General features: G+C 41.9%; 1 protein-coding gene across 1 annotated transcript; it reads right to left on the reverse strand.

Moving 5' to 3' along the window:
* Positions 1-4,079: 4,079 nt before the first annotated feature.
* On the reverse strand, positions 4,080-24,549 carry DERL1 (derlin 1). Its single transcript, XM_081324880.1, has 9 exons — positions 24,400-24,549; positions 22,948-23,303; positions 19,275-19,386; positions 16,399-16,463; positions 15,733-15,759; positions 13,894-13,989; positions 12,969-13,021; positions 9,389-9,499; positions 4,080-5,243 (listed from the first exon to the last, which is right to left on the reverse strand). The coding sequence occupies exons 2-9, from the start codon at positions 23,098-23,100 to the stop codon at positions 5,105-5,107; spliced, it is 756 nt and encodes a 251-aa protein (XP_081181006.1). The 5' UTR covers positions 23,101-23,303; positions 24,400-24,549; the 3' UTR covers positions 4,080-5,104.
* Between the last annotated feature and the right edge of the window lie 131 nt (positions 24,550-24,680).

The following is a 24,680-nucleotide window of genomic DNA, read 5'->3' on the forward strand; positions in this document are numbered from 1 at the left end:
GTGGTAGTACAATCCGAAACACAAAAAGACTTTGCAACGGAGGGCTCAAGCTTTATACCTTAACCTGTTTTATGGGGGGGGGGGTTGGCAAGTTTTCAGCTTGATTCTATGTCTGAGTGCACTTTTATTCTTGTGACTGCTGAGAAAAGGGAGAAATACTGAATTACGGCCTCTCTTTGATAAAAAAAAAATTAGGCTACTTTCGCATGGTTTGGAGAGAATGTTCCATTTCCCTCCAATATACCCTCCATAAACCTGATCCTAGAGATTTTAATTAAAGAGACTTTTCTAACAATTGTTTGTGGTAATTCAAGCAGAAACCATGTTTCTGATGAGATCTTCCTCTTGCCTGTTTTTTAAAAGCAGTAATTTGTACTTGAGTTGGTTCAACTCATCTAGAAGACACCAGGATGCTAAATCTTCTGTGTAACACGTGGATAAATCAGTTATCCCGCATTAACTTGAGGATTTGGATAGAAACAAAACTACCCTGATAACGTAAGATAAATTTATTAGAACTACGATTTAAGTCATTGTTCCTTTGAGTTATAGAATATATCTTTCTTCTGAGCACTACATGTTAGAAAAGCCCTTGGCAAACTGAGGTCTAGGACAGAGGTCTCCAACCTTTTGGGCAGCAGGAACCAGTTCTGTGGAGAAAGGGTTTTCCGTGGACCGGAGGGCGCGTGGTTTTGTGTGCTGCCTGCATCTCGCAGATGGGACTTGGCTTGTTTGTGCAGACTGGTTGCTAGCATGCCATGGCCCGGTGCCGATCCACGGACCGGGGGTTGGGGACCCCTGATCTAGGACAACTCGCTGCAGCCAACTCATCGCACCCAACTTGCTGCGGGACAACTCACCACAGCCAACTCACCACGGGCTAAGAGTTACACATACCAAAGAGATGGTGGAATAGAATCATGAAAGAAAGGATGCAAAGGGAGAGAGTAGATGAAATATGAATGACAAAAAATAAAACATTTTTAAAAATTATTTTAAATAATCGAATTGTCCCACAGCAAGTTGTAAGCGGTGTGTTGGCCGCAGCCATTGGTTCCATTCCAGACGAACTGATGCACATCCAGAGCAGAACATTTATGATATTAAAGAGCCTGGGAGGAGAGGATTATGAGAAATGGTTGGAAGTGTGGGAAAATTGCAGAGACACGGTAATTCTGTCTCGAAATGTCTGAAGGTTTTGTAGAAGATAGGGCAGAATTTTTCAAAATCTTCCCAGAAGTTTGGAGAAGAAATTGGTTATACTTCAGCAACTTCTAGAGAGACACAGGTTTCTCACTTGTAGACAACCAAATTACTATGCTATCTTGGGAATTGTTATATGGTTTAGTGGAAAAGTAGAGTTCTATTTTTTTTTCCAAGCTAGGAAAAATATCTGCTCATACTGTTTTGAGCACCCTGTGGTGGGTTCAAAACTCTCTTGAAGTTACAACACGGTAATAATAAAGAGATACAGAACCAAAATAAACAACCAGTTACACTTTTACAGCTTTAATTTAAAACTTTACCAATGACAAGAACAACAACAAAAAAAAAGAATTCAGTTACAAAAAAGAGAAGTTGTCAATACAAAAGAATAGAGGTTGCCTTGTTTCACAACAGAATCTGCCCTTGACAGTATCAACTTGAAACCGGGAGTAAAGTGCTTCAAGTAAACGAAGCAATGCTGAAAAGTGGTAAGAGTGAATTACATTTAGGAAAGCAATATGGTGTCTGTTGCAGACCGCTGAATGAAACCATTGCTCCGGAAAAACCAGCATATCGAGAAAAATGTAGACGAGAGGCTGTTTCCTTAATAGATAGGATTTCCACGTGCACAGGTATGCCGATGTGGAGATGCAAAGAACCAAATCCAATTTTGAGGATAGAACTGTCTTCCCTCACCTATCCACGCCTATCTGAACTACTGCAAGGTGTCCGTAGACCACAACTCACTATCAAGGCATTCCCACATACAATGGTTATCTACGTGTCCTTCCTGATTATCTGAAGTTATTCAGAGATAAACAAGCAAACCTAATCTCCATTTTCTTTCTTACTTTATGCTAGTAAGGGGTGGAACACATTAGGTATTGATCTCTTATATGTTCCTGCAAACGGGAGGTAAATTGTCATTACCAGTTCCCACAATTGGAAGAGCAAAATTGCTGTTCTCTTCATCAGAACACCTCTTTTGCAGTGAAAAATGCTGGGAAGATAAGAGAAACCATTATTTTTTCATTATTTATGTGAGTGCCATGCTCCATAGAGAAAACCACCCCTGGTTGCTTAATGAAACAGTAGAAGCATGCCTCCATAGAAATCCAACAGAAAGGTCCAAGTGAAGGATCACTCAGTAATAACCAAGCAATACCCTTCTGAAGAACTACCATAATAACCATTGGTAACAATGGGAGAATTTCATTTGGAGATTTATTTATTTTTGTTCTTTCTCCCGAGTCAAAGAATTTATAATCAATAAAAAAGCAGCATAACTAGGATAAGTGTTCTAATCTCGATTCCTCTTTTTATTTTTAATCTAAAGAGATGACATATTAATTGTCTATAAGGTAAAGGTAAAGGTTCCCCCGCACACGCGTGCTAGTCGTTTCCGACTCTAGGGGCTGGTGCTCACCTCCGTTTCAAAGCCAGAGCCAGCGCTTGTCCGAGGACGTCTCCGTGGTCATGTGGCCGGCACGGAACGCTGTTACCTTCCCACCATAGTGGTCCCTATTTTTCTACTTGCATTTTTACGTGCTTTCGAACTGCTAGGTTGGCAGAAGCTGGGACGAGTAACAGGCGCTCACTTTGTTACGCGGCACTCGGGATTTGACCCGCCAAACTGCTGACCATCTGATCGACAAGCTCAGCGTCCTAGCCCACTGAGCCACCACAATTGTCTCTATAAGGAAGCAATCTCTGGTCTTTTATTCGTGTGTTCTGAAAACTGCAAAGATGCAGCGAACATAAGAAATGTAGCTGAAAATGCAGCAATGGGTTGGTCTTGGATTTCACCTACCGTGTATTCTAGATCTTAACAGCTGACTTCTTGCTTTACAAATAGGCTAGCTATGGCCAAAATAATGTTTGCAATATTTTTCTTCAATTAACATCTAAAACACAGCATTCAGCCGCGAGGAGAAAAGAAAAAAAAAGAACTATACAAGCCCATAGCTGCTTTCTAATTTGCATAGCAACACCCAAAAAGTTAATTTAAAACCGTTGCTTGGTTCTTTGGCCGAAGAATCTGAGCAACCAATCGCTGAGGTATGCACACCATCCCGTCCTCTTTGTCATTTTCCTCTTTGGGGTAACAACTCATAGAAACACAAGAGTATCCAATGACATTTAAAACAAACTTGGGTTCCTGTATTTTTTTTTAAAAAAAACAAGCAATTAGAAGTAACATAATCTGGGTCTTTTGTCAGCTCATTAGATATAAATAAAAACCAGGGCCAGATTGATAAAGAATCAAGAAATTGGTGTTAACTGAATCCTTTGTCTACATATTACTGCTTTCCTCAGAAACCATAAAGGGATTGTAAACTAAACATGCTGGCTCAGGAATTCTGGGAGTTGAAGTCCACAAGTCATAAAAGGGCCACTGTTCCCCACCCCTGGGCTAATGTAATTAGTAGATGAGGACAAGACTAGAATTGCTATGATGTTTCTTGAATTTCCATAGCCGGGTCTTGTTGTCTAATAAACATTTAAGTCAAAGAAAGTCAAACTCTAGAGAAGGCCGATCATTTAAAGCACTGTTTCCCAATCACTGCAATTACCAGCTGGGTGGATTACAACTACAGAATTCCACAGCCAACATGGCCATTCAGGAGAATTCTGGAAATCCACCCACCTGGAAATCACCACGGTTGGGAAACACCAATTTAAAAAACAGAGAGAAGTCTGACTCATCCTTATCACAGCACATCTGGCAACGTTCTCCAACATCACCTCTCAACAGCTCCACATTATGACATGACACTGGCTTCTTACATGAAAACTAATCCCCACCTTCCATCAGCGATTCCTACACACTGTTTATGTGCTGGTGTTTCATTCAAAAATGAAAAATGCTGGAGGAAGTTAGTATCTGTTTTATTAAGGCTCAGCTATCTGACTCCTGTTGCCTTTAGCATTATACAAAGAGGTATTTCTACATTAATCATTCAACAGATTTTTCTGCATTCAGTCTGTCCTCACACTCATGTGCAAAAGGAGAAGCATTCCCCAGTCCTTCATGCCAGGATACACACACCAAAGCCACCATTATACATTTGAGACAACAGAGCACATTTTCCCCCCCTCATTTCCAATTAAATATGCATAGGATTAAAACCCCATCAAAATCAGGATGAATAGGACTTGCTCCAAAGTCAGTGCACACAGAACTGGGCATTTAAAATGCACCACATTTGCTATGCTGGGAGGACAGAGCTGCAATAAGTTTGCAAATTAAAAGCTAGCATTACTCAGCCAAACCTTTTCTTCCTTTGCTTGGTGGGTTCCAGGTAGAATCCGTTACCAATCGAATTTGATTTAGCTAAACAGTACTTGTCACTCAAAAGTCCATTAAAAAAAAGTTGTTTCCAAAATAAAGAGAAATGCAACTGTAGGTACCTGAAGGGTTTTCTTAGCGTTGCTGTGGACTCAAAACATTTTAATTAATTCAAACTGGAGGAAGAAAAGTCTCAAGACAACTTTTTTTTTGACCCCCAAATTGGAGTCAGGAAGGTTTTTGTAGGGCTTTTACATGAAATGAGGCCTACAAGACCAATTGACAAAACATGAATTCCCTTGAGAGAGCAGTTACAGAACGTACACTGTGTTGGACACCCTTAAAAAAAAGTATGTTTCTGTTTTGTTTTGTTTTAATGGCAGCAGTGAATTAAACAAGTTAATGGCCTGGAATAAAATCTATCTTGTCTCTTCAGTTATGTTGTCTTCCACCAGGAACAAACGAGAATTCGTAATGGGTCAGAGCCAACAACACGAGAGCAAACCTGGTCCTCGAACACCCTCCACAGCAAGAAACATTCCCGTGTGTTGTCGGAGATGTTCCTCACAGAAAAGGAAGAAAAAAAATAGAGCAGAAAGTTTTTTTTTTTCATTGATCACCCAACCGGAAGCCCTGGCCCCAATTGTGTCTTGTGTCTCCCTGGCGATTATCTACAGGTCTTCGCATACTGGCAGGAGGAACCCCAAATCCAGATACCCCTCCTCTTCTGTTGGGCAGCCAACTGTACCTGCAGGTTAAGAGAAGAAGGAATTCAGAAGACCACCCTAGCCAGTGGTGGGATTCAGCCGGTTCGCACCACTTCGGCAGAACCGGCAGCTAAATTTTTTTTGTTTGTTGCCCAGGCCCAGAATGGACTTCCGGAAGCGGCATCCACACAGAGAACCGGTTCTTCACGTATCTGAATCCCACCACTGACCCTAGTAGCACTTACTCCACTGTAACAGCTGAACGAGACTTTAGCAGAGAATTGAAGCTGAAGAAGCAAGAGAAGCCAACTTAGGCTGGAGTTTCAGGACAAAGCAGCTGGAAAGCTTTGCCGCCTTCTTCTTCTTCTTTTTTTTTAAACCAGTTTAGACTCTATCAAAAATTCTGAGAAATAGTGTAAAAGCTGGCTTCTGTGTGTTACTGAAAATCAAGCCACTGTTACAAGAGGCCTTCCAGCTTAACATGAGAGTCAACACGGAGGCCATTACTGCAAAGAGTGCTTGCTGGAGCTTCTAAAGCTGGTAAAGATCCCGGAAAGAAAGGGGAAGTATTTTGTAAATGGGGTTTACAGGTAGTCCTCAACTTACAACCATTCGTTTAGTGACCATTCAAAATTACAACGGCATTTTGTGACCTGACCCTTTTCCACACTTGTGACCGTTGCAACGTCCCTGTAATCACGTGATCAAAATTTAGATGCTTGGCAACTGGTTCATATTTATGACCGTTGCAGTGTCCCAGGGTCAGGTGATCCCCTTTTGCAACCTTCTGACAAGCAAAGTCAATGGGGAAGCCAGATTCACTTAACAACCGTGTTACTAACTGAACAACTGCAGGATTCACTTAACAAGTAATGGCAAGAAAGTTTGTAAAATGGGGCAAAACTCAACAGTCTCGCTGAGCTATGGAAATGTTGGGTTCCATTGTGGTCATAAGTTGAGGATTAACCTGTAAATGGGGGTGTGGCTAAATTTCAGCATCCATCTCAGGACAGGGATAAATCTTACCTTTGGTTTTCTACCCAACTCTCCCTGCTATTCTCTGCAGATCTCTGTTAATGCAAGTCTAGAGCTCTCTATCAGCTTTCTCTTTTCTACTTGTTTTCCAACAGCTAGCGAAAAACAGATTTTCCTCCCAGGAAACTTTCCTTGGCTGCTGAACAGGTCATGCATCCTCAGAGATGAAGGTTCCTTACGTTCTTAGCTCATTAAATTTAATTTTATTTTTAAAACTATCTCCAATTCTCTTCTCCTTTATTGATTCCGACTGGAAATGAGGGGATTTTGCTTTTCTGCTTAGCCCAGGGGTAGGCAACCTTGGCTCTTTTATGACTCGTGGACTTCAACTCCCAGAATTCCTGAGCCAGCATGGCTCAGCTTAGAAACTCTCCCTTTCCCCTCAGCATGGCTAGCTTAGGAATTCTGGGAGTTGAAGTCCACGAGTCATAAAAGAGCCAAGGTGGCCTACCCGTGGCTTAGCCTGTGAGTGTTCTTACCCAGGAGTCCGATGATCCTTGTGTGCCAAGGCTGAGATTACTAATGACCACAAAGCACATGGGTGTGATGCCATATCTATCTCTAAAATAGGTGATTAAGAAAAGCATCTAGCCGCAGCTTAGCCCTATGTCACAGAGTCAGACGTACCAGCTCCCACTGCTCACAAGGACACCAGTCATTTTGCTACAGACTTATTCCTTGCTTTCTTTAATTTCTGTGACAGACAACATAGAAGCCATAGCGCACCCCAAATGCTGCCCTTGGATATTCCAGGTGTCCAACAGCTTCCTGGACAGGAAACCTCAACATGTGAGCTAAGCCTCATCTTTAGGGTCCTTTCTCTTGCGTTAGTAAGAAAGCCAGTTTGGTTTAGTGGCGAAAAGCCAGGAGACGGTGAGTTCTAGTCCTGCCTTAGGCATGAAGGGTGGCTGAATGACTTTGAGCCAAATCACCAGGTGACTGTGAGTTTTAGTCCCACCTTAGGCATTAAGGGCAGCGGGTTGACTTTCGGCCGATCACTCGGCCACCCCACCTCACAGGATTGTCGGGAAAATAGAAGGAGGAAATAATATTAGGTATGTTGACTGCCTTATCTATAAATGATAAAGGTGGGATAAATAAATAAATAAAAAGCAATCCTTACAGGGAGTGCAGAATTATTAGGCAAGTTGTATTTTTGAGGATTAATTTTATTATTGAACAACAACCATGTTCTCAATGAACCCAAAAAACTCATTAATATCAAAGCTGAATATTCTTGGAAGTAGTTTTTAGTTTGTTTTTAGTTATAGCTATTTTAGGGGGATATCTGTGTTTGCAGGTGACTATTACTGTGCATAATTATTAGGCAACTTAACAAAAAACAAATATATACCCATTTCAATTATTTATTTTTACCAGTGAAACCAATATAACATCTCAACATTCACAAATATACATTTCTGACATTCAAAAACATAACAAAAACAAATCAGTGACCAATATAGCCACCTTTCTTTGCAAGGACACTCAAAAGCCTGCCATCCATGGATTCTGTCAGTGTTTTGATCTGTTCACCATCAACATTGCGTGCAGCAGCAACCACAGCCTCCCAGACACTGTTCAGAGAGGTGTACTGTTTTCCCTCCTTGTAAATCTCACATTTGATGATGGACCACAGGTTCTCAATGGGGTTCAGATCAGGTGAACAAGGAGGCCATGTCATTAGATTTCCTTTTTATACCCTTTCTTGCCAGCCACGCTGTGGAGTACTTGGACGCGTGTGATGGAGCATTGTCCTGCATGAAAATCATGTTTTTCTTGAAGGATGCAGACTTCTTCCTGTACCACTGCTTGAAGAAGGTGTCTTCCAGAAACTGGCAGTAGGACTGGGAGTTGAGCTTGACTCCATCCTCAACCCGAAAAGGCCCCACAAGCTCATCTTTGATGATACCAGCCCAAACCAGTACTCCACCTCCACCTTGCTGGCGTCTGAGTCGGACTGGAGCTCTCTGCCCTTTACCAATCCAGCCACGGGCCCATCCATCTGGCCCATCAAGACTCACTCTCATTTCATCAGTCCATAAAACCTTAGAAAAATCAGTCTTGAGATATTTCTTGGCCCAGTCTTGACGTTTCAGCTTGTGTGTCTTGTTCAGTGGTGGTCGTCTTTCAGCCTTTCTTACCTTGGCCATGTCTCTGAGTATTGCACACCTTGTGCTTTTGGGCACTCCAGTGATGTTGCAGCTCTGAAATATGGCCAAACTGGTGGCAAGTGGCATCTTGGCAGCTGCACGCTTGACTTTTCTCAGTTCATGGGCAGTTATTTTGCGCCTTGGTTTCTCCACACGCTTCTTGCGACCCTGTTGACTATTTTGAATGAAACGCTTGATTGTTCGATGATCACGCTTCAGAAGCTTTGCAATTTTAAGAGTGCTGCATCCCTCTGCAAGATATCTCACTATTTTTGACTTTTCTGAGCCTGTCAAGTCCTTCTTTTGACCCATTTTGCCAAAGGAAAGGAAGTTGCCTAATAATTATGCACACCTGATACAGGGTGTTGATGTCATTAGACCACACCCCTTCTCATTACAGAGATGCACATCACCTAATATGCTTAATTGGTAGTAGGCTTTCGAGCCTATACAGCTTGGAGTAAGACAACATGCATAAAGAGGATGATGTGGTCAAAATACTCATTTGCCTAATAATTCTGCACTCCCTGTATAGCTCATCTGGAAGGAGAATGGAAGACAAACCCTCTGCAAGGGTTCTTGTACATGCGGTGCTCCTTCAGTTTAAATAAGAAAAGCACCACTTAGTTGTAAACGTAATATAGACAAGAGAGCATTTTTAAGCAGAAGTTAAAGAACAGAGAGGGCAAGACAGACAAACTCTGGAGCCTATTGCCATTAGAGCAACATTTCAGGAAAATAAAGTTGGAAGTGAACAAATTTGGCATTTGGGAGCTTGTAATAGTTTGACTGAATCAACATTTCCCAGAAACAAAACATGAATGAAATGCAGCACCTGATCTAACTACGTATCCATCCATCAGGAAAAAAATGTGCAGGGGTCTCATTACTGCCATTGTACTTTTGTTTTCAATTTTAATTAGACTAACGTCTCAACATTCCAAAGTATTCAAGTCTGATTTTTTTTTTTAAAAAAAGAAAAAGATAAACCAACTTACAGGAACTGAGGTGTTGACAGAAAATTTCTTCCTCCCAAATCCACAGGATATTTAAACATTAAGAAAAAGTACAGATGACCAACCAAGTTGCCGATCAGTTCATTGATGATGCTGTAGGATATTAGGAAACAGCATTTTACAGTGTTAAAAATTAGCGATTGAAGCATTTCCCACTAATAAAGTGAAAGTATCTTAATCGGTGGGGCCAATTTCTAATGGGTTTGCACTACTGAAGAGCTGCCAAGACTGGAAATAACCCAGACAAGCTATCCAAGGGTTGCATACTTGTCTGCAAACATTTTTGAAAAATACACTTCTGCCAACCTGTGGGGAAGACAGTGCTAATGGACTAGATACTGAAAATTTAAAAAAAGCAAGTGCCGTAAAAATACAACCTAGGAATGACGAAAGTCACAATCTCCATCATCAACTGCATGTATTTGAGCTCTACCTTCAGAAGCCTTGAGACAGCACAATTCATAATTATGGGAGACTGTTACAAGTTCAATGCATTCTAAGTCACTTAAGTATTAATCCTTCTTCCAGCTATGTAAACAGAAAGTAGAGTGCCATTGCAAAATCAATAATAAGGAAGATTAGAGAAGAATGTTTAGTATTGGGCTATAATTTCAGAAGGAAGACGGATATTAAGTTGGCTTTCCTTGGGAAACTTCATTGTTGGAAGTTGATACCCAAGACTCTTAGTAGAGTTACTCAATTTACAAATACGCAACTTAGTAGCTTCAATATTTCCTATGCAGGGCAGAAATTAAGCAGGGCAACAACGGATGGCCTTCACGCCACCTCCCAGCCATTGTTTCCAACTTTAGAAGACCTCCAGAATTGAGCTCTCAAAATTAAGTAGCCAGTGCTGTGCAAAATCTGAGCGCAGAAAGACAATTCACTGGAGTCTTGTTTTGATCAACCTTTCAAGAGTGACTCTCGGATCAAGAAGGAGAGCAGATCTGGAGCAACAGAATCAATTCGGTGGTTTCCAATCTAGCTGGAGGTTTCAGAATTGATTCTAGGGCTTTTCCAGAGTTTCTGGGGTTACTTCAGACAATGTGCCATGTTGCAACTTAAGTTTCATATAGCTGGGTAAATCCTGAATTGGCTGAACACTGGAATAGGCTCTTTGACTGACAGAAGCACCCAAGCCAGTACTTGCTCTTTACTTTTGTAGTCAGCATGACTGGCACGGGTTGAAGACGCTTGATGTAACAATGAGTGACTGTGAAGCAAGTTTACATTAACAATGGCGGATCTGAAGATTTGCCTTCTTTAAGAATGAAGAGGGCAAGGCTATAAATGCCACTCATTCCAAACCAGATTCTTGGACCATAGATATGGGTCTCGCTGGGACAATCTGCCTCTGCTAAGTCACTAACAAAGATATTATCAGGAAGTCCCAACCTTGATACAACTGAACCTGAACAGTGTCAAGGGTGTCCTTCCCAAGAGAGACCAAGCATTTATCACAGCTAGAGCCCAGGAAAGCCAACAATCACAGGCAGTAAAGCACAAGCCTGTGGCACCCCAGAAAACATGTGAAAGGGGTACATGTTTTTAGTTTACAAAAATCAGTTTTTAAAGTTTGCATTTTTAAGGACAGTTCAGACAAAGGGCCTTCTCCATCCTCGAAGAAAGAGGTGGAAGGGAATATTTCAAGCAGGTCTGGTAGCAAAGCCCTTCAGGTCAAGTGGCTGAAATGGGTCTAGGTTCACATCTGCATAAGGCCCAATCCTCCCTACTGTCTTCGGACCATTTTACCTGAAACTGAAACAGCGTCGGCTATTTTGAAGCTTCCCACAACAGCCTAAAGACAAACCTTTCACCAAACTGAATCTTGCATCCCAAATCAAATTAGGTACTGTCCGATCAAAAGGGCGGTTTGGATTCAATCAAGCCCTCTTCAAACTGAATCAACACTGGTCTGCGCAGATCTAGCAAACAGCCCGTTTTGGCAGCATTATTTTAAAAAAAAAAAACAGCCACCATAAAATAGAGGCAGGCAGCCTGCAATAGCCTTAATACAAAGTTAACTGCCTCTAAACAAATGGCTGAAATTTTTGCCCTTACCTCCTCCAGCACTATTACTACATTTGTACAGCAGTCCCTAACCTTTCCAGCTTTGCAGACCAGCAGGAGAGGGGGGCAGAGGAGACGGTTCTGTGCATAGGCAGGCAAGCATGCGCAGCTCCATTTGCGCAAGCAGCAAGCATGTGAGACCACCATTCACACAAATGGAACTGCGCACACGTGCTCACCTGTCCACTGCACACACAAGTGGAGCTGCATGTGTGCGCTCGCCCGCCGCTTCCACAGCCTGGTCCTGAACGGACCATGGCCCGGTAGTGGGCTATGGCCCTGGGGTTGGGGACCCCTGACCTACAGTACACCCTTCCTCTCAGATCAGCTACAGCAGAGCATCTTAAGTTTCATGCCCTGGACCAGGGGTCGGCAACCTCGGCTCTTTTATGACTCGTGGACTTCAACTCCCAGAATTCCTGAGCCAGCATAGCTGGCTCAGGAATTCTGGGAGTTGAAGTCCACGAGTCATAAAAGAGCCGAGGTTGCCGACCCCTGCCCTGGACCCTTCCTTAGAAAAAGAATTTAAATGCGTAAGGAAATACTGTACAGGTATAACCTGTTTGACAAAGGAAAGCAGATATGCTCCAATACAATTATCAAAATGTTACAAACAACAAACGTGTAATATAATAATATACAGTATGCACTTCTTTATTAATCCGTTAAATCACTACGAAGGCAATACAAGTAGTTCTCCACCTCCTAGGGCCACAACTGAGCCCAGACTCTTGGTTGTTGAGCAAAGCAGTTGAGACATGTGACCGCTTTGCTCAACGATCGCAATCCCAGCTCTCCCAGTTGCAGTCATTAAGCAGACCGTTGGAGAATAGGGCCCGGGCCTCCCAAGCATGGTGGGATGGGAAGAGGATCTGGGCCTCCCGTCACACCCAGGAGTCCTAGGTTCTCTCCCCACCATCGTAAAATGTTGGGTGTTCGCTAACGTTTTTGCCAGATTTAAAATCCGTCCCTCAGCATACACAGGGGTCTGGGGAATTCTGGGAGTTAAGCCCACACATCTGAAAGTGGCCAAGGTTAAGAAACACTGATTTACAAAAGTATCACATCCTGCCTGTCTCTCCACATCCCATCAGATCTGACAACAGAAACATGCTCTGGGTCCCAATGGTTAAGGTGTGCTTTCTTTCTAGAGCAGAAAACATGCCTTTTATGACACAGCACCGGCCTTTTGCAACCTCGTTCCCCCCACCACCACCACCAAATTAGATTGGCCCCAATCCTGGCAACTTTCATAAAGCCTTGAGGCTTTGGATCTGTTCTTAAGCACAGAGACCAGACTGTTGATTGGAGCCCATGAGATTGCTGATTGTTTGCAAATTCTTACTTGGCCACTATTATAGTACTGTGGCTTTATTACCTGAATTTTTATTTTAAATGCTGTTATCTGCACAGAGTTAATGCAGTGATATCAGTGGGTATATAAATCAAAACAAACTAACAAGGCACAGACAAGCTAGCTGGAGATACTTACGAGCCTCCAATGATATAGTTGAATCCCAGGATAACCCATGGCAGATAGCATGCCTAGAAAAACAACAACACATATATGTTGACCATAACGAACCTGAAGGACAACATTGTTTTTTCACCTCATGTGCTAAGATCCTGAACTTGGTTGGGCCCTATTTCTAACAAGGAAATGCCTGTTGAGCTGCCGCTGAAAACAATGTTGGTTGGGATATTGGCTGGACGGTAGACTATCCTACTATCCGAACTGTGTTCGCATCAGTTTGCTACATTTCATTTGCTATGATTAACACCAAGCCAAGCTTAGCATGTTGAATAAACTTGCTTTTATGTGATTTTTTTCCCTAGGCTGCCATGTTTTCTCAGCTATTGAGTCAGGGAGCTAGATTGATAAGCCTACAAAATACCAGGCTGGAAGGAAGAAATTCATGAGTTAAAATAGGCATTTTCTGAACGTTTGATATGTGGAGCCCAAAACGTTCGCCATCACTATACTAAGTGGAGCAAAAATACAGTGGAGTGACCTGCAATGTTAACTTCTGGGTCTTTACAATGTTCCTTAGATGTTGCAAAGACAGACACTTTTAACATTTAAATTGCATGTACTATATGGTCTCTTTACTTGCAGAATGCAGCCATGTCTCCCTAACGATTTTGTTCTAAAATTCGTTAGCTATTACACATGGGACAAACTTTTGTTTTATAATATCTTCTTCCTACTTCTGTAATTTTTCTTCCATTAAGAAACTGTATATGGAGCAGTGTCAAGAAGAAAAAGATCACACAGATGTCAGATATGTAAATGCCAAACTTCTCTCAAAAATCTGGAAGGAATCAAGGAATTGCTACCATGATTCAATCAGATGTTGAAATTCCACTGATTTGGGCCAAACCTCCCAAGGCAGAAGCCCATCTCTTAAGCCACTCACCTTAAACCGAGTCCCAAACCAAAATGACACAATCATGTCTCTGTTCAGCTGGGCCCAAACATAAAGTACTGACATGATCAGGGGGATCATCAGCAACTATAAGAGGAGAAAGGATCCAACATGGTTTAAATCAGATAGAAAGACTCGCAAAATGAACTAAAAATCTTACAAAGAAAATTCCTGTTCAATTAAAGATACACCTCTGTCCTGTTCAATCTTTTTTTTTCCCTCAGGGGGAAAAAAAAAGAAATGAATTTGGAACAAGAACATTTTGGAGGAAAAAAGACATTTTGCAGTTTTCTCCATAATCCATGACCCTCTAAATCAAGGGTGTCGAACTCGCAACATCACGTAACCTGTCATAACGTTTTGTGACTTTTCCCCCATTGTCGGAGCTGGGGTGGGTGTGGTTTTGGCACGACGCATCCAGCCCGTGGGCTGGCAATTTGACACCCCTGCGCTACAATAACCACATAAACCCACATAAAGCTGATAGCTCTATGGTAGGGGTGTCAAACTGCCAGCCCATGGGCCAAACACGTCACAAGGAAACCGCGCCTAACCTATTGCCAGCAATGGGGAAAAAGCTCTAATATATTGCGCAATGTCACATGACATCACGAGTTTGACATGTCTGCTCTATGGAAATCAGCCACGGCAGGATGCTAACAAAGTACATTCAAAAACTATTTTTAGGTAAAGGTTTCCCCGCACATGCATGCTAGTCGTTTCCAACTCTTTGGCGTCTACTCATGCCGGCTACATGACCACGGAGACGTCCTCGGACAAGCGCTGGCTCTTCGGCTTTGAAACGGAGATGAGCACCGGCCCCTAGAGTCGGAAACGACTAGCACGCATGTGCGGGGGAACCTTTACCTTTACCTTTAAAGGTTCCCCCGCACATGCATGCTAGTCGTTTCCAACTCTAGGGGCCGGTGCTCATCTCCGTTTCAAAGCCGAAGAGCCAGCACTTGTCCGAGGATGTCTCCGTGGTCATGTGGCTGGCATGACTAGACGCCAAAGGCGCACGGAACGCTGTTACCTTCCCACCGTAGTGGGGACTATTTTTCTACTTGCATTTTTACATGCTTTCGAACTGCTAGGTTGGCAGAGGCTGCGACGAGTAACAGGCGCTCACTCTGTTATGCGGCACTCGGGATTCGACCCGCCAAACTGCCGACCTTCTGATCGACAAGCTCAGCGTCCTAACCCACTGAGCCACCACGTCCCTTTAAACTATTTTTAAGTGAAGGTAAATATACATGTTCCAGGATAATACTGCATGATCCACTCTGTCACCAGGACCAAAGTTTTATTCTTCCAAACTTTGGGGCTCATGTTGGACCCCATCCTTAGGGAACAGAGAGAGAGAGAGAAAGAACTTCGCTGTGAATGGGCTTCAGCATGAGCCCAAAAGCTTGGAAGAATAAACCTTTGATCTTGGTGAATGACTCAGATTGGATCCTGCAAAAAATGTTTCTTTATCAATTAACTGCAATTTAGCACTATAACTATAGTTGTGATTAATGTTAACTTTCGTTTACTGAAAACACATGTATACATCAAGATTTGAGATTGACTTGTTTCAGTAACTAATAGTAAAGCTATATGTATGGGTTTAAACACAAGCTTAAACATTACTCATTACAAAACGGAAAAAGCTTCCAGCTGTCTCTTTGCAGCCATATAGAGAGAGCAAAGGGCAGGAATCAGAGGCTACCACTATGTTTCAAGTTGCCATGTTCTCCAATGGCTGTTTCTTAACGTCATTTGTAATTCTGGAAGGATGTGCACCAAAAGTCCTAATAAACCCAGTTTTCAAAAAAAGGATATACTTACTTGCATATTCATTGCTAAGCCAGTAATCTTTTAATTTTAATTAAGGAAATCCAAACTAAGCAAACATTGATACTTAATTTATAATGATTCAATTGTAGGCAAGTAGAATAATTAATGCTAATCCTTGTTATCATATTGAAGCCCTCTTGATCCAGTGGAATATATTTGGATCTCTGCCCATCTGCTCCACCTGGCTTTAACTGAGCCTGTAAAAACTCTCTCAGTCATAGGCAAGTTTGGGTCAAACAACAGATTAACAGCAAGGCATAGCAGGGTTGGGTACTTTGAGATTCAGAGTACAGAAACCCAGCATGTTTGTGCAAAATAGACAATCACGTTAGGCCATGATACGGTTCATTCATTTGGCCCACTGTCGTACTAATCATGCTTTGTTAACCCAGCTCTTGTGTGAACCCAGCCATTAAGTCTTAAGCAAACCTTAAGCTCCCATTCATTTATATAGTGGTTGTTTCTGAATTAATCACCTTTCCCACCCAAACATGTGGACTCAGGATTATCAGAAAAGAAATGGGAGAAGCTGGGAATGGCTTCCCTAAGGCCACGAAAGCAGCCACAACCAATCTCTGCATCCCCTGCAGGGGAGGGAATGCTTTTCCAAGACCCAAACTTGTCCAAACGTTTGGCAGCAGATTCAGGAAAGGATACAACTATGCATATCCAGTTAAACAGCAGCATGAACACGTAGTCGGCAGGCCTTCCATCAAAAGCACCTGCGAACAAAGAATGGCATTGCTGCTGTGAATGTAATCCCTGGCAATTGTTGTTGTTGTTTTTTTGCTCCCTTTCCCCAAGAGGCAGTGGGAGCCTCCAGAAGGCTGTGATTAAATCGCAGGATGCAACTTTAACTTTTGCTCTGAGAAGGCAATAAGAGACTGCTCTGCTTGGTGAGGGTATTTGATGGGAAAATGTATCTGAAAGGCCAGTTTTTGTAGGAAAATCTAAATTACTACCTCTATATATGGAGAGTCTCTATAAAGGTAAAGGTAAAGGTTCACCCGCACAAGCGTGCTAGTCGTTTCCGACTCTAGGGGCCGGTGCTCATCTCCGTTTCAAAGCCGAAGAGCCAGTGCTTGTCCGAGGACGTCTCCGTGGTCATGTGGCCGGCATGACTAGATGCCAAAGGTCCCTATTTTTCTACTTGCATTTTTACGTGCTTTCGAACTGCTAGGTTGGCAGAAGCTGGGACGAGTAACAGGCGCTCACTCTGTTACGCGGCACTCGGGATTCGACCCGCCAAACTGCCGACCTTCTGATCAACAAGCTCAGCGTCCTAACCCACTGAGCCACCACGTCCCTATACACAATATGAATTCTAGCATTTTTGTTTTGTTTTCACACAATTACACAAAAACTCTAGCATCGAATATATGTATGTATATATATGTATTTTATATGTATTTTTTTGTTTTCCCACAAAAATTGCCCAAAATTAACATACTACAGGTAGTCCTCGACTTATGACCACAACTGAGCCCAAACTTGTGGTTGCTAAGCAAGAAATTTGTTTAAATATTTTGTCCCATTTTACGATCTTTCTTGCACAGCTGTTAAGCGAATCAGTGCAGTTGTTCAGTTAGTAACATGGTCGTTAAGTGATTCTGGCTTCCTCACTGACTTTGCTTGTTGGGAGGTTGCATGACCCTGGGACACTGCAAACCGTCATAAAGATGAACCAGTTGCCAAACAAGCATCTACATTTGGACCATGGAGATGCTTCTACATTTGTAAGGGTGAAAATCGGTCATGTCACTTTTTTCAGTGCCGTTCTAACTTCAAACAGTCAGTAATGAATTGTTGTAAGTCAAGGACTAACTGTACAAGGTCCACAATATAAGTCAACATTATAAACTCTACATCTCCTGCAGCATAATCTGAGTTTGAGAAATGTATTACAAAATTCTTTGTTTGCAAAGTTCCATCAGCTAAGGTTGCAATTCTTACATAATTACTGCAAATGGGAATAACTGGTTATGCTAGAACTTGTTTCTAAATAAACTACATAAGAACAATCCCAAAGTAACTTAAATGGTTGGCTTCAGATTTGATTTATTGTAAGGAGAACAAAAAGCAATTGTTGTGTTCCTTGTATTTAAAATGTGCTTAACACTTAGTAATAATCAAGCATATCATAAATTATTGTACTACATCAAAAGAAAATGGCCCCGCATGCACTTTTAATTTACTAGTTCTCAATGATGAGAAATAAGCAATTAAGATACTTGGCCAAGTTAAAAATACAATTAGCAGGATTTTTAAATCTTTCAAACCCTTTCACTTCTGCCAAACCTTTAGCAGTTGCCTGAGACTGGAGTTCTTTTTTCTCCCAAAACACATTCACAAAGTTTTTTTTACCAGAACTTATTAAAACGAAAGAGCACCGGCGTTAGAATTCTAGCAAGTTGAACTAATTTGAAATATACATCAATATGTACAATATGGCAGAGGTTTTTTTTTTAGAATTTATTCATTCTATTACTGTGTGCTGGAGGAAGTTCAGTTTTCACTGATAAGGGGGGGGGGGAGATGTTATCTTTTGGATATTTTCCCTGAGGTCTTTGTAGCTTGTAGAGGGAAATCTAAATATTCAAGTGATTCCCAAGCCAAGGTAACTTTTTGCAACTGCTAGTTTTCTGCCTTGGCTTGCAAAACGTTTTATAGACCTTTTCATTTACTTTGTTCTAACACAGGGCTTTTCAACCTTTTCACCCATTGTACCACTTTTAGGGTATGGCAACATCCAAGCAGAGCCTTGGTGGAGCAGTGGGCTAATGCCTCCTTAAGTAACACCAGCTACCTGCAATTAGTGTAGGTTCGAGTCCCACCAGGCTCAAGGTTGACTCAGCCTTCCATCCTTCCGAGGTAGGTAAAATGAGGACCCAGATTGTTGGGGGCAATAAGCTGACTTTGTAATAATGCCGCTTGGGGGCCCCCCCGAAAGCCCTAATAAGCAGGCATATACATAGAATGAAGGCTATTGCTAAGCACATTTGATTTGTGCTTAGATTGTAAGCCGCCCTGACTCTTCAGAGAAGGGCGGGATATAAATGGGATTAAAATAAATAAAAATAAATAAATTCCAGCTGATTGGTGCTTCTTCTGGGCTTAGCAGAAGCACTGGAATCAGCACTGAGCTCCAGCTGGAGCCTGGCACTGATCCTGGAGCTTCCGCTGAGCCCTGACAGCCCTGCAGCTCCAGCCATCTCTTGCTCAGGCTTGTGCGTTGCTGCCACCGGTTCAGCTCATTCCCCTTCCCCGCTACCACTTTTCTAGGATGGTCGCGTACCACCTGCCAGGTGCCAATGTACCACAGGTGGTACCCGTACCACTAGTTGAAAAGCCCTGTTCTAATATATGCATTTTTTTAATACACTCAACTGTCCAAAGACAGTTTTAGACATTTATGTACCTTTCTACAAGTCCATACAGGTTGTGAACTGAATATATAAACTGACTTTTTTTCCCCTACCACCCTCAAAAGTGAACAAGAATTGAACATTATAATGCTGTGGTTGTATGTTTACCTGTTTCCAGACGTGCTGAATACTGATACAAAAAATAGAGGTTCACCATATACAGAAAGCCTGTCCCTGGGCCAATAGGGAAATAAAATGTGGCAGTGATTGGCCTCCAGATCTGTTCAGACAAAAACAGCAGATGTGTAAACTAGTATTATTTGAGAACTTGTTTAAACAATACCAAAACTATTTGTATCAGGCAGTATCAGTGATTGGTAAGATATTGTACTACATATTAACAAAATTAAATCTGTAATTATCTGATGGATTATTGGAGGGGGGAAGCTCCCAGCCCACCACTCCATAAGAATATTGAGCCCCCATCAGTGCCAGTCTGATGGGTCATGAACACCAGCTATGCTGACTCAGGGATTCTGGGAGTTGACGTCCATGAGTCATAAAAGAGCCGAGGTTGCCTACCCCTGCACTAGCCCTACAAGAAAATATCAAGCTTCAATAAGGGTCACAAACGGGGACAAAAAACTTTTAAGGAAAAAAAATAAAGAGTCTCTCAAAGTGATTTAGTAAGATTTAGAGATGCTATCTGGCCATAAAATAATGGAAGACAGAAAGGAACTTTCTTGGAAGAGACAATAGGTGGTTGACAGCACAGAGAACGTCCCAAACTTTCAACATTCACAGGTGACACTATTTCAAGTGATTTGGGTGCCCTTGGTATGGGTTCTGGGTGGTTGGCTGTGGATTTGGGGAAGAAAACAGATCTATATACTGTACTATAAGACATAAACACAGAAGCACAGGCAACATCTGAGACTTCACTTAGAGTCTAGAGATTTATGATAACTGGACGGATGCTTTCTACATGCTATTTACTATGATTGCCATCAGCTGCCTGTCACATGTGAACTTTAGCAACCTTCCACCTGTTATAGGGACTTTCCTGTCTGTCACATGTTAAGAATAGCCCAGCTAACCAAGCAAATGGCAGCCACTACATAAATAGCCGTCCTGCAAAAGGCAAGCCATGTTTTCATTTGGATTTGGAATATCCCCTAACAGCATAACCCTTGGATGCACTGGAGGATAATTTTCCTTGTCCAAAGCCAATATGGACAATAGCTGCAACAGCAGAGGTTGAGCTACAGTCAAACATGTTTAGAAGGTATCCTATCAAGTAAGATCATGCTATAAAGCAATTAGTTCCTATCTAGATAATTGCTGCATCTCTCTATGGTAAAAGAATGATATATCTACCTCAAGTCTATGTGTTGGCATTCTCAGTACAAAAGCAAAGAACAGAGAGGGAAATATACCTGCGATCTGAGTGTCTAAGATACTGCATGTCTCTCAAAATAAAATGTCTTCCAAAGAAGCACATTTCTCCTCCAATCTTGAGAAATATAGTCTTGCATCTATCAACCTATCTTATCACTATATTTCCCTTTGCATTCCTCTGAGGTTGCACTAAAATGCAAAGGAATTGGCATACCAAAATGCTGAAATGTACATTCTACGCTCCAGTCCCTGCTTTTCTTAGCATACCAGTCCAGGTGGCAATGGAAAAAGACTGATAGTTAGAAAGCTGATTTATCGCATAACTTTAATTCCTATCATATTTTACATAATTTGATAAAATGGTTTATTCATAGGAAGCACTTTTATTATCCTGCAGAGAACATACGTAGTTATGTTATTTAGGCAGGTGATGAAATATCTGTAAATGAAAAATCATGTTTAGAGAATTCTTTCAAGCCTACATTTGTATTATTTATTTTCCTAAGCCCAGTGATCCATGTCTAATTGCAAGGAATAATTAGGGGAAAGCAATTTCACATAGCTAAGCATATTAAACATCTTCCTAAAAGAACTCATTTTGTTCAGCTAACACAAATATTGAACAAAAGAATCAAATCTTCCACAATAGTGATTTAAATTACTCTGGCCTCCTCAAAAAAAAAGAGAGACTAACCAACCACTTCCCGCTTAAATTACTCCACATTTTTTCCACTATTTGGTGCCTATCAAAATGCCAGAAGCCCTCTTGAATCTTAATGATTGTTTACATTCTTGGCACTAAAAAATCTTTATCTTGTAGCTCTGCAACAAGATAAAAGGCAATAGTGAAGTCTGTTACCAAGATAAATCAAACAATTCAATTGATCTCTTATGCTATTCTTTTATCCTATATTACTTCCTACTTCGGGTTGTTTGTTTTTTGTTAGCAATGGCCAGAAATTCAAGCAGCTCAACTGTTTCCATGATTACTGAAAACGGAAACACCTCCCACGCATCCATTCTAAGCCTGGAGTAGAACAGTTGGAACTAAAACTATTCCTTCTTTAGAGCTCAGTCTAGCTCAGAGGTAGGCAACCTTGGCTCTTTTATGACTCATGGACTTCAACTCCCAGAATTCCTGAGCCGGCTTATTTAATGTGTTCCATGAGTGACACGACACATACTTTTTCACACTTATCTTACCAAAGAGAAACGGGGACGATGAAAAACTGAATCTCTCAAGAAGCTGGCTTCTGCAGCCAATACAAAATAGTACCATAACTGTAGGAGCTTGTGTGCGGTAGTTTAATATTTGCACAGCACTCCTTACAGAGTTTTTTTCTCAGCCCTCTGCTATTCTATCTGCCTCTCCCTGCTGAGACCAAATATTTCCCACCAGGCAGTATGCAAATTTTCCCACTTTCAATTTCAGAGCTACCTTACAAAGCGCTTCACTTTTGATCATTTTCAACTCTTAGGCAAAGATCACTCAGTGACATGATCGCACCATGTAGTAAAGAAGTTACGATTAAGTCTATACATCATGTTCAGCCAAGAGCGTTGGAAGTAAAATCTGCTGTGGCTTGGAATGACCCCTAGTTTCACATGACTATTAACCTTCCGACCAGTGTGTCATTCATACAAAGAAAAGCACATGGGGGTTGGTCAGTATTTGGATGGGGAGCTACAATGGAAACCCCACATTCATACATACGTGCATGCACCCACATATGCGTATATCAATTCCAATTTCACAATAAATAAATAAATAAATAAATAAATAAATAAATAAATAAATAAATAAATAAATAAATGAATGAGAAACTGAATCCCACTGGTATGCTCTAGTAAAGTTTAAGAGGCTATCTATTAATTTTCCATATTGGTTGAAATTAGTCCTAACCAGAATATCAAGCTTGGGCACATTAAGGAAAGATTTCTCTGAAGAAATCTCTGATCCTGGGAAAGATACCAGGAAAGAAGAGGATGATCAGCAGCACGGTGGATGGACTTCAAGTTATAGTGATGATGACTATACCATTAAAAGACCTGAGAAACCAGGTTAGGGATAAATCATCATGGGGAAAAAATCAATGTGGCCATTAGAAATCGAAAACGACTTGATCGCCCTTAATCAGTCAATCATTTTCTGAAAGGTACTTTAAGTCTATCAAACAAATGTCCCTTGCTTAGGTAAGCACCAATCTCTTATTTTAAAAAAGACTTGTTTTATATAAGGTCAAGTTACGGTGCCTCCCACCCAAATCAATAATGGCACTTCCACCATAGCTAAAAAAAAAAAAAGTTACACAAGGCTGGAGTACCATCCCCGTACTTTCAATAACTGACTACAATTCCCAACACACCCAGCGCAGCATTGCTTTTAGGGGCTATAGGAAAGAGCGCGCAGTGCATGCTGGGAGCTATAGTCCAGATAGCCTACCTGGAAGCGGTTGATGAAGGCATCGGGCCACAGGAAGAGATAAACTGGGCTTATCAGGCCTAGCTTGCCAACGAGGGGCACCACGATGGAAGCTGCAAACCAGTAGCGGGTAATAAGCGGGATGCTCCGGAACCAGTCCCCGAGGTCCGACATCTCCCCTTCGCCACTGTGCCGCTGTAACTGGGAGGCCTGGAGGCCGGGCCTTGCGCTCCTCGCTCCCGCCGGTGCTTCTTTTTCAGCCAAAGAGCGGAGCTCCGAGAGGGGCTGAGCTGGCCGGTGGGTGGAGCCCGCCTTCTTTCGACGTGGCCACACCGAATTCGGCCAGACGGCTACTTCCGGCTTCCGCCTTCCGTTTGCTAAGCAACGGAACAAAAATAAAGGTGGGGGAAAGGAGCGTCACCGGAAGTTTCACTCTTAAAGGAACCGGGCATTTTTCACTCTCTCGTTTCCTGTAAATAGATGCATCTATGTATTGCAGGGGTCTTCAAACTTGGCCCTTTTATGACTTGTGGACTTCAACTCCCAGAATTCCTCAGCCAGCAAAGCTGGCTGAGGAATTCTGGGAGTTGAAGTCCACAAGTCATAAAAGGGCCAAGTTTGAAGACCCCTGATGTATTGCATAGATGTATCAACATTCTTTTAATTTAGTTGGGTTTCTTAATTATTAAACATTGCTTTTGCTGCACATGATTGATAAACAAGAGATATATTTTAATTCAGTGTTTAAATTAATGGTCCCTTGGGGTTTTCACTGGATTGTACTGTCTCGGTCTCTCTGGGCAAAAGAATGATGCATTACATCTCGAAGATAGTAGTTCTCCACCTTGGCAACTTTAAGATGTGTGGCCTTCAACTCTCAGAATTCCCCAGCTAGCATCTTAAAGTTGCTATTGTAGAGAAGCAGTGGTATAAGTTGTCATGCTATCTAAACAAGTTTCATTGACATTTGTATCTATTCAAATCATTAAAGGCTCACATTCCTCTAGGGCAGGGGTAGGCAACCTCGGCTCTTTTATGACTCATGGACTTCAACTCCCAGAATTCCTGAGCCAGCTGTAAAAAGCACTCTTGGGGAACTCAGGAAAGCAGCTTGTGTGACACTATCTTATAGGCAGATTACTCAGAGTAAGGGCTTTGTCTCATCCCAAATCACAGTGTTAACATCAGTAAGTTTTAAGAAAACTTCACATCAGTAAGTTTTAAGACCTGTGAACTTCAGCTCCCAGAATTCCCCAACCATCATGTCCACATGTCTTCAAATTGTCATGTTTGAGAAACACTATCTTTTGCGGCTCTGTATACAGTTAGGGTTGCCTTTTATTTAGTAGACAAACCTTCCTCTCCTGTGGGCATCGTTTCCTAAGGGCAAATCAGACAAATATTTTAAAATAATTACATACTGAATACATGAAGGAACACATACTGAATAGATGGAGGAACAATACAGTATACTTGTTCTGAGGACTTCAGCTCTTTATTTATTTTCAAGACATCCTGAAAGAGTCCCTTGACTTCAACAACTGCAAACTCAACAGGTAGATTTCGGGAGATTGGTTTGCTTCCTCCTCTCGGCTGCAACACAACATTCTGGACTGAGCCGCACTTGGACCATCCAACGGCCAAGAAAACTACAATTCCCAAGAGGCTTTGCTTGGAATGCTCCACACAGATAGGGGGAAAGTCTCCTGCCTCTGCCTTCCTGATTCCACGCCGATGGGAGGCGTTCCTTTCCT

The sequence above is a fragment of the Vipera berus genome, assembly GCF_964194415.1.
Source record: "Vipera berus genome assembly, chromosome: 3".
In the NCBI taxonomy this organism is placed as follows: Eukaryota; Metazoa; Chordata; class Lepidosauria; order Squamata; family Viperidae; genus Vipera; species Vipera berus.

Excerpts from the sequence above, each read along its gene's own strand:
- DERL1 (XM_081324880.1), bottom strand. The coding sequence starts at position 23,100 with ATGTCGGACCTCGGGGACTGGTTCCGGAGCATCCCGCTTATTACCCGC. Across the intron at positions 19,387-22,947 it reads CCTTCATCAACCGCTTCCAG|ATCTGGAGGCCAATCACTGC; the intron begins GTAGGCTATCTG and ends TTGTCTGAACAG. Across the intron at positions 9,500-12,968 it reads AACTATATCATTGGAGGCTC|CATCATCAATGAACTGATCG; the intron begins GTAAGTATCTCC and ends AATATCCTACAG.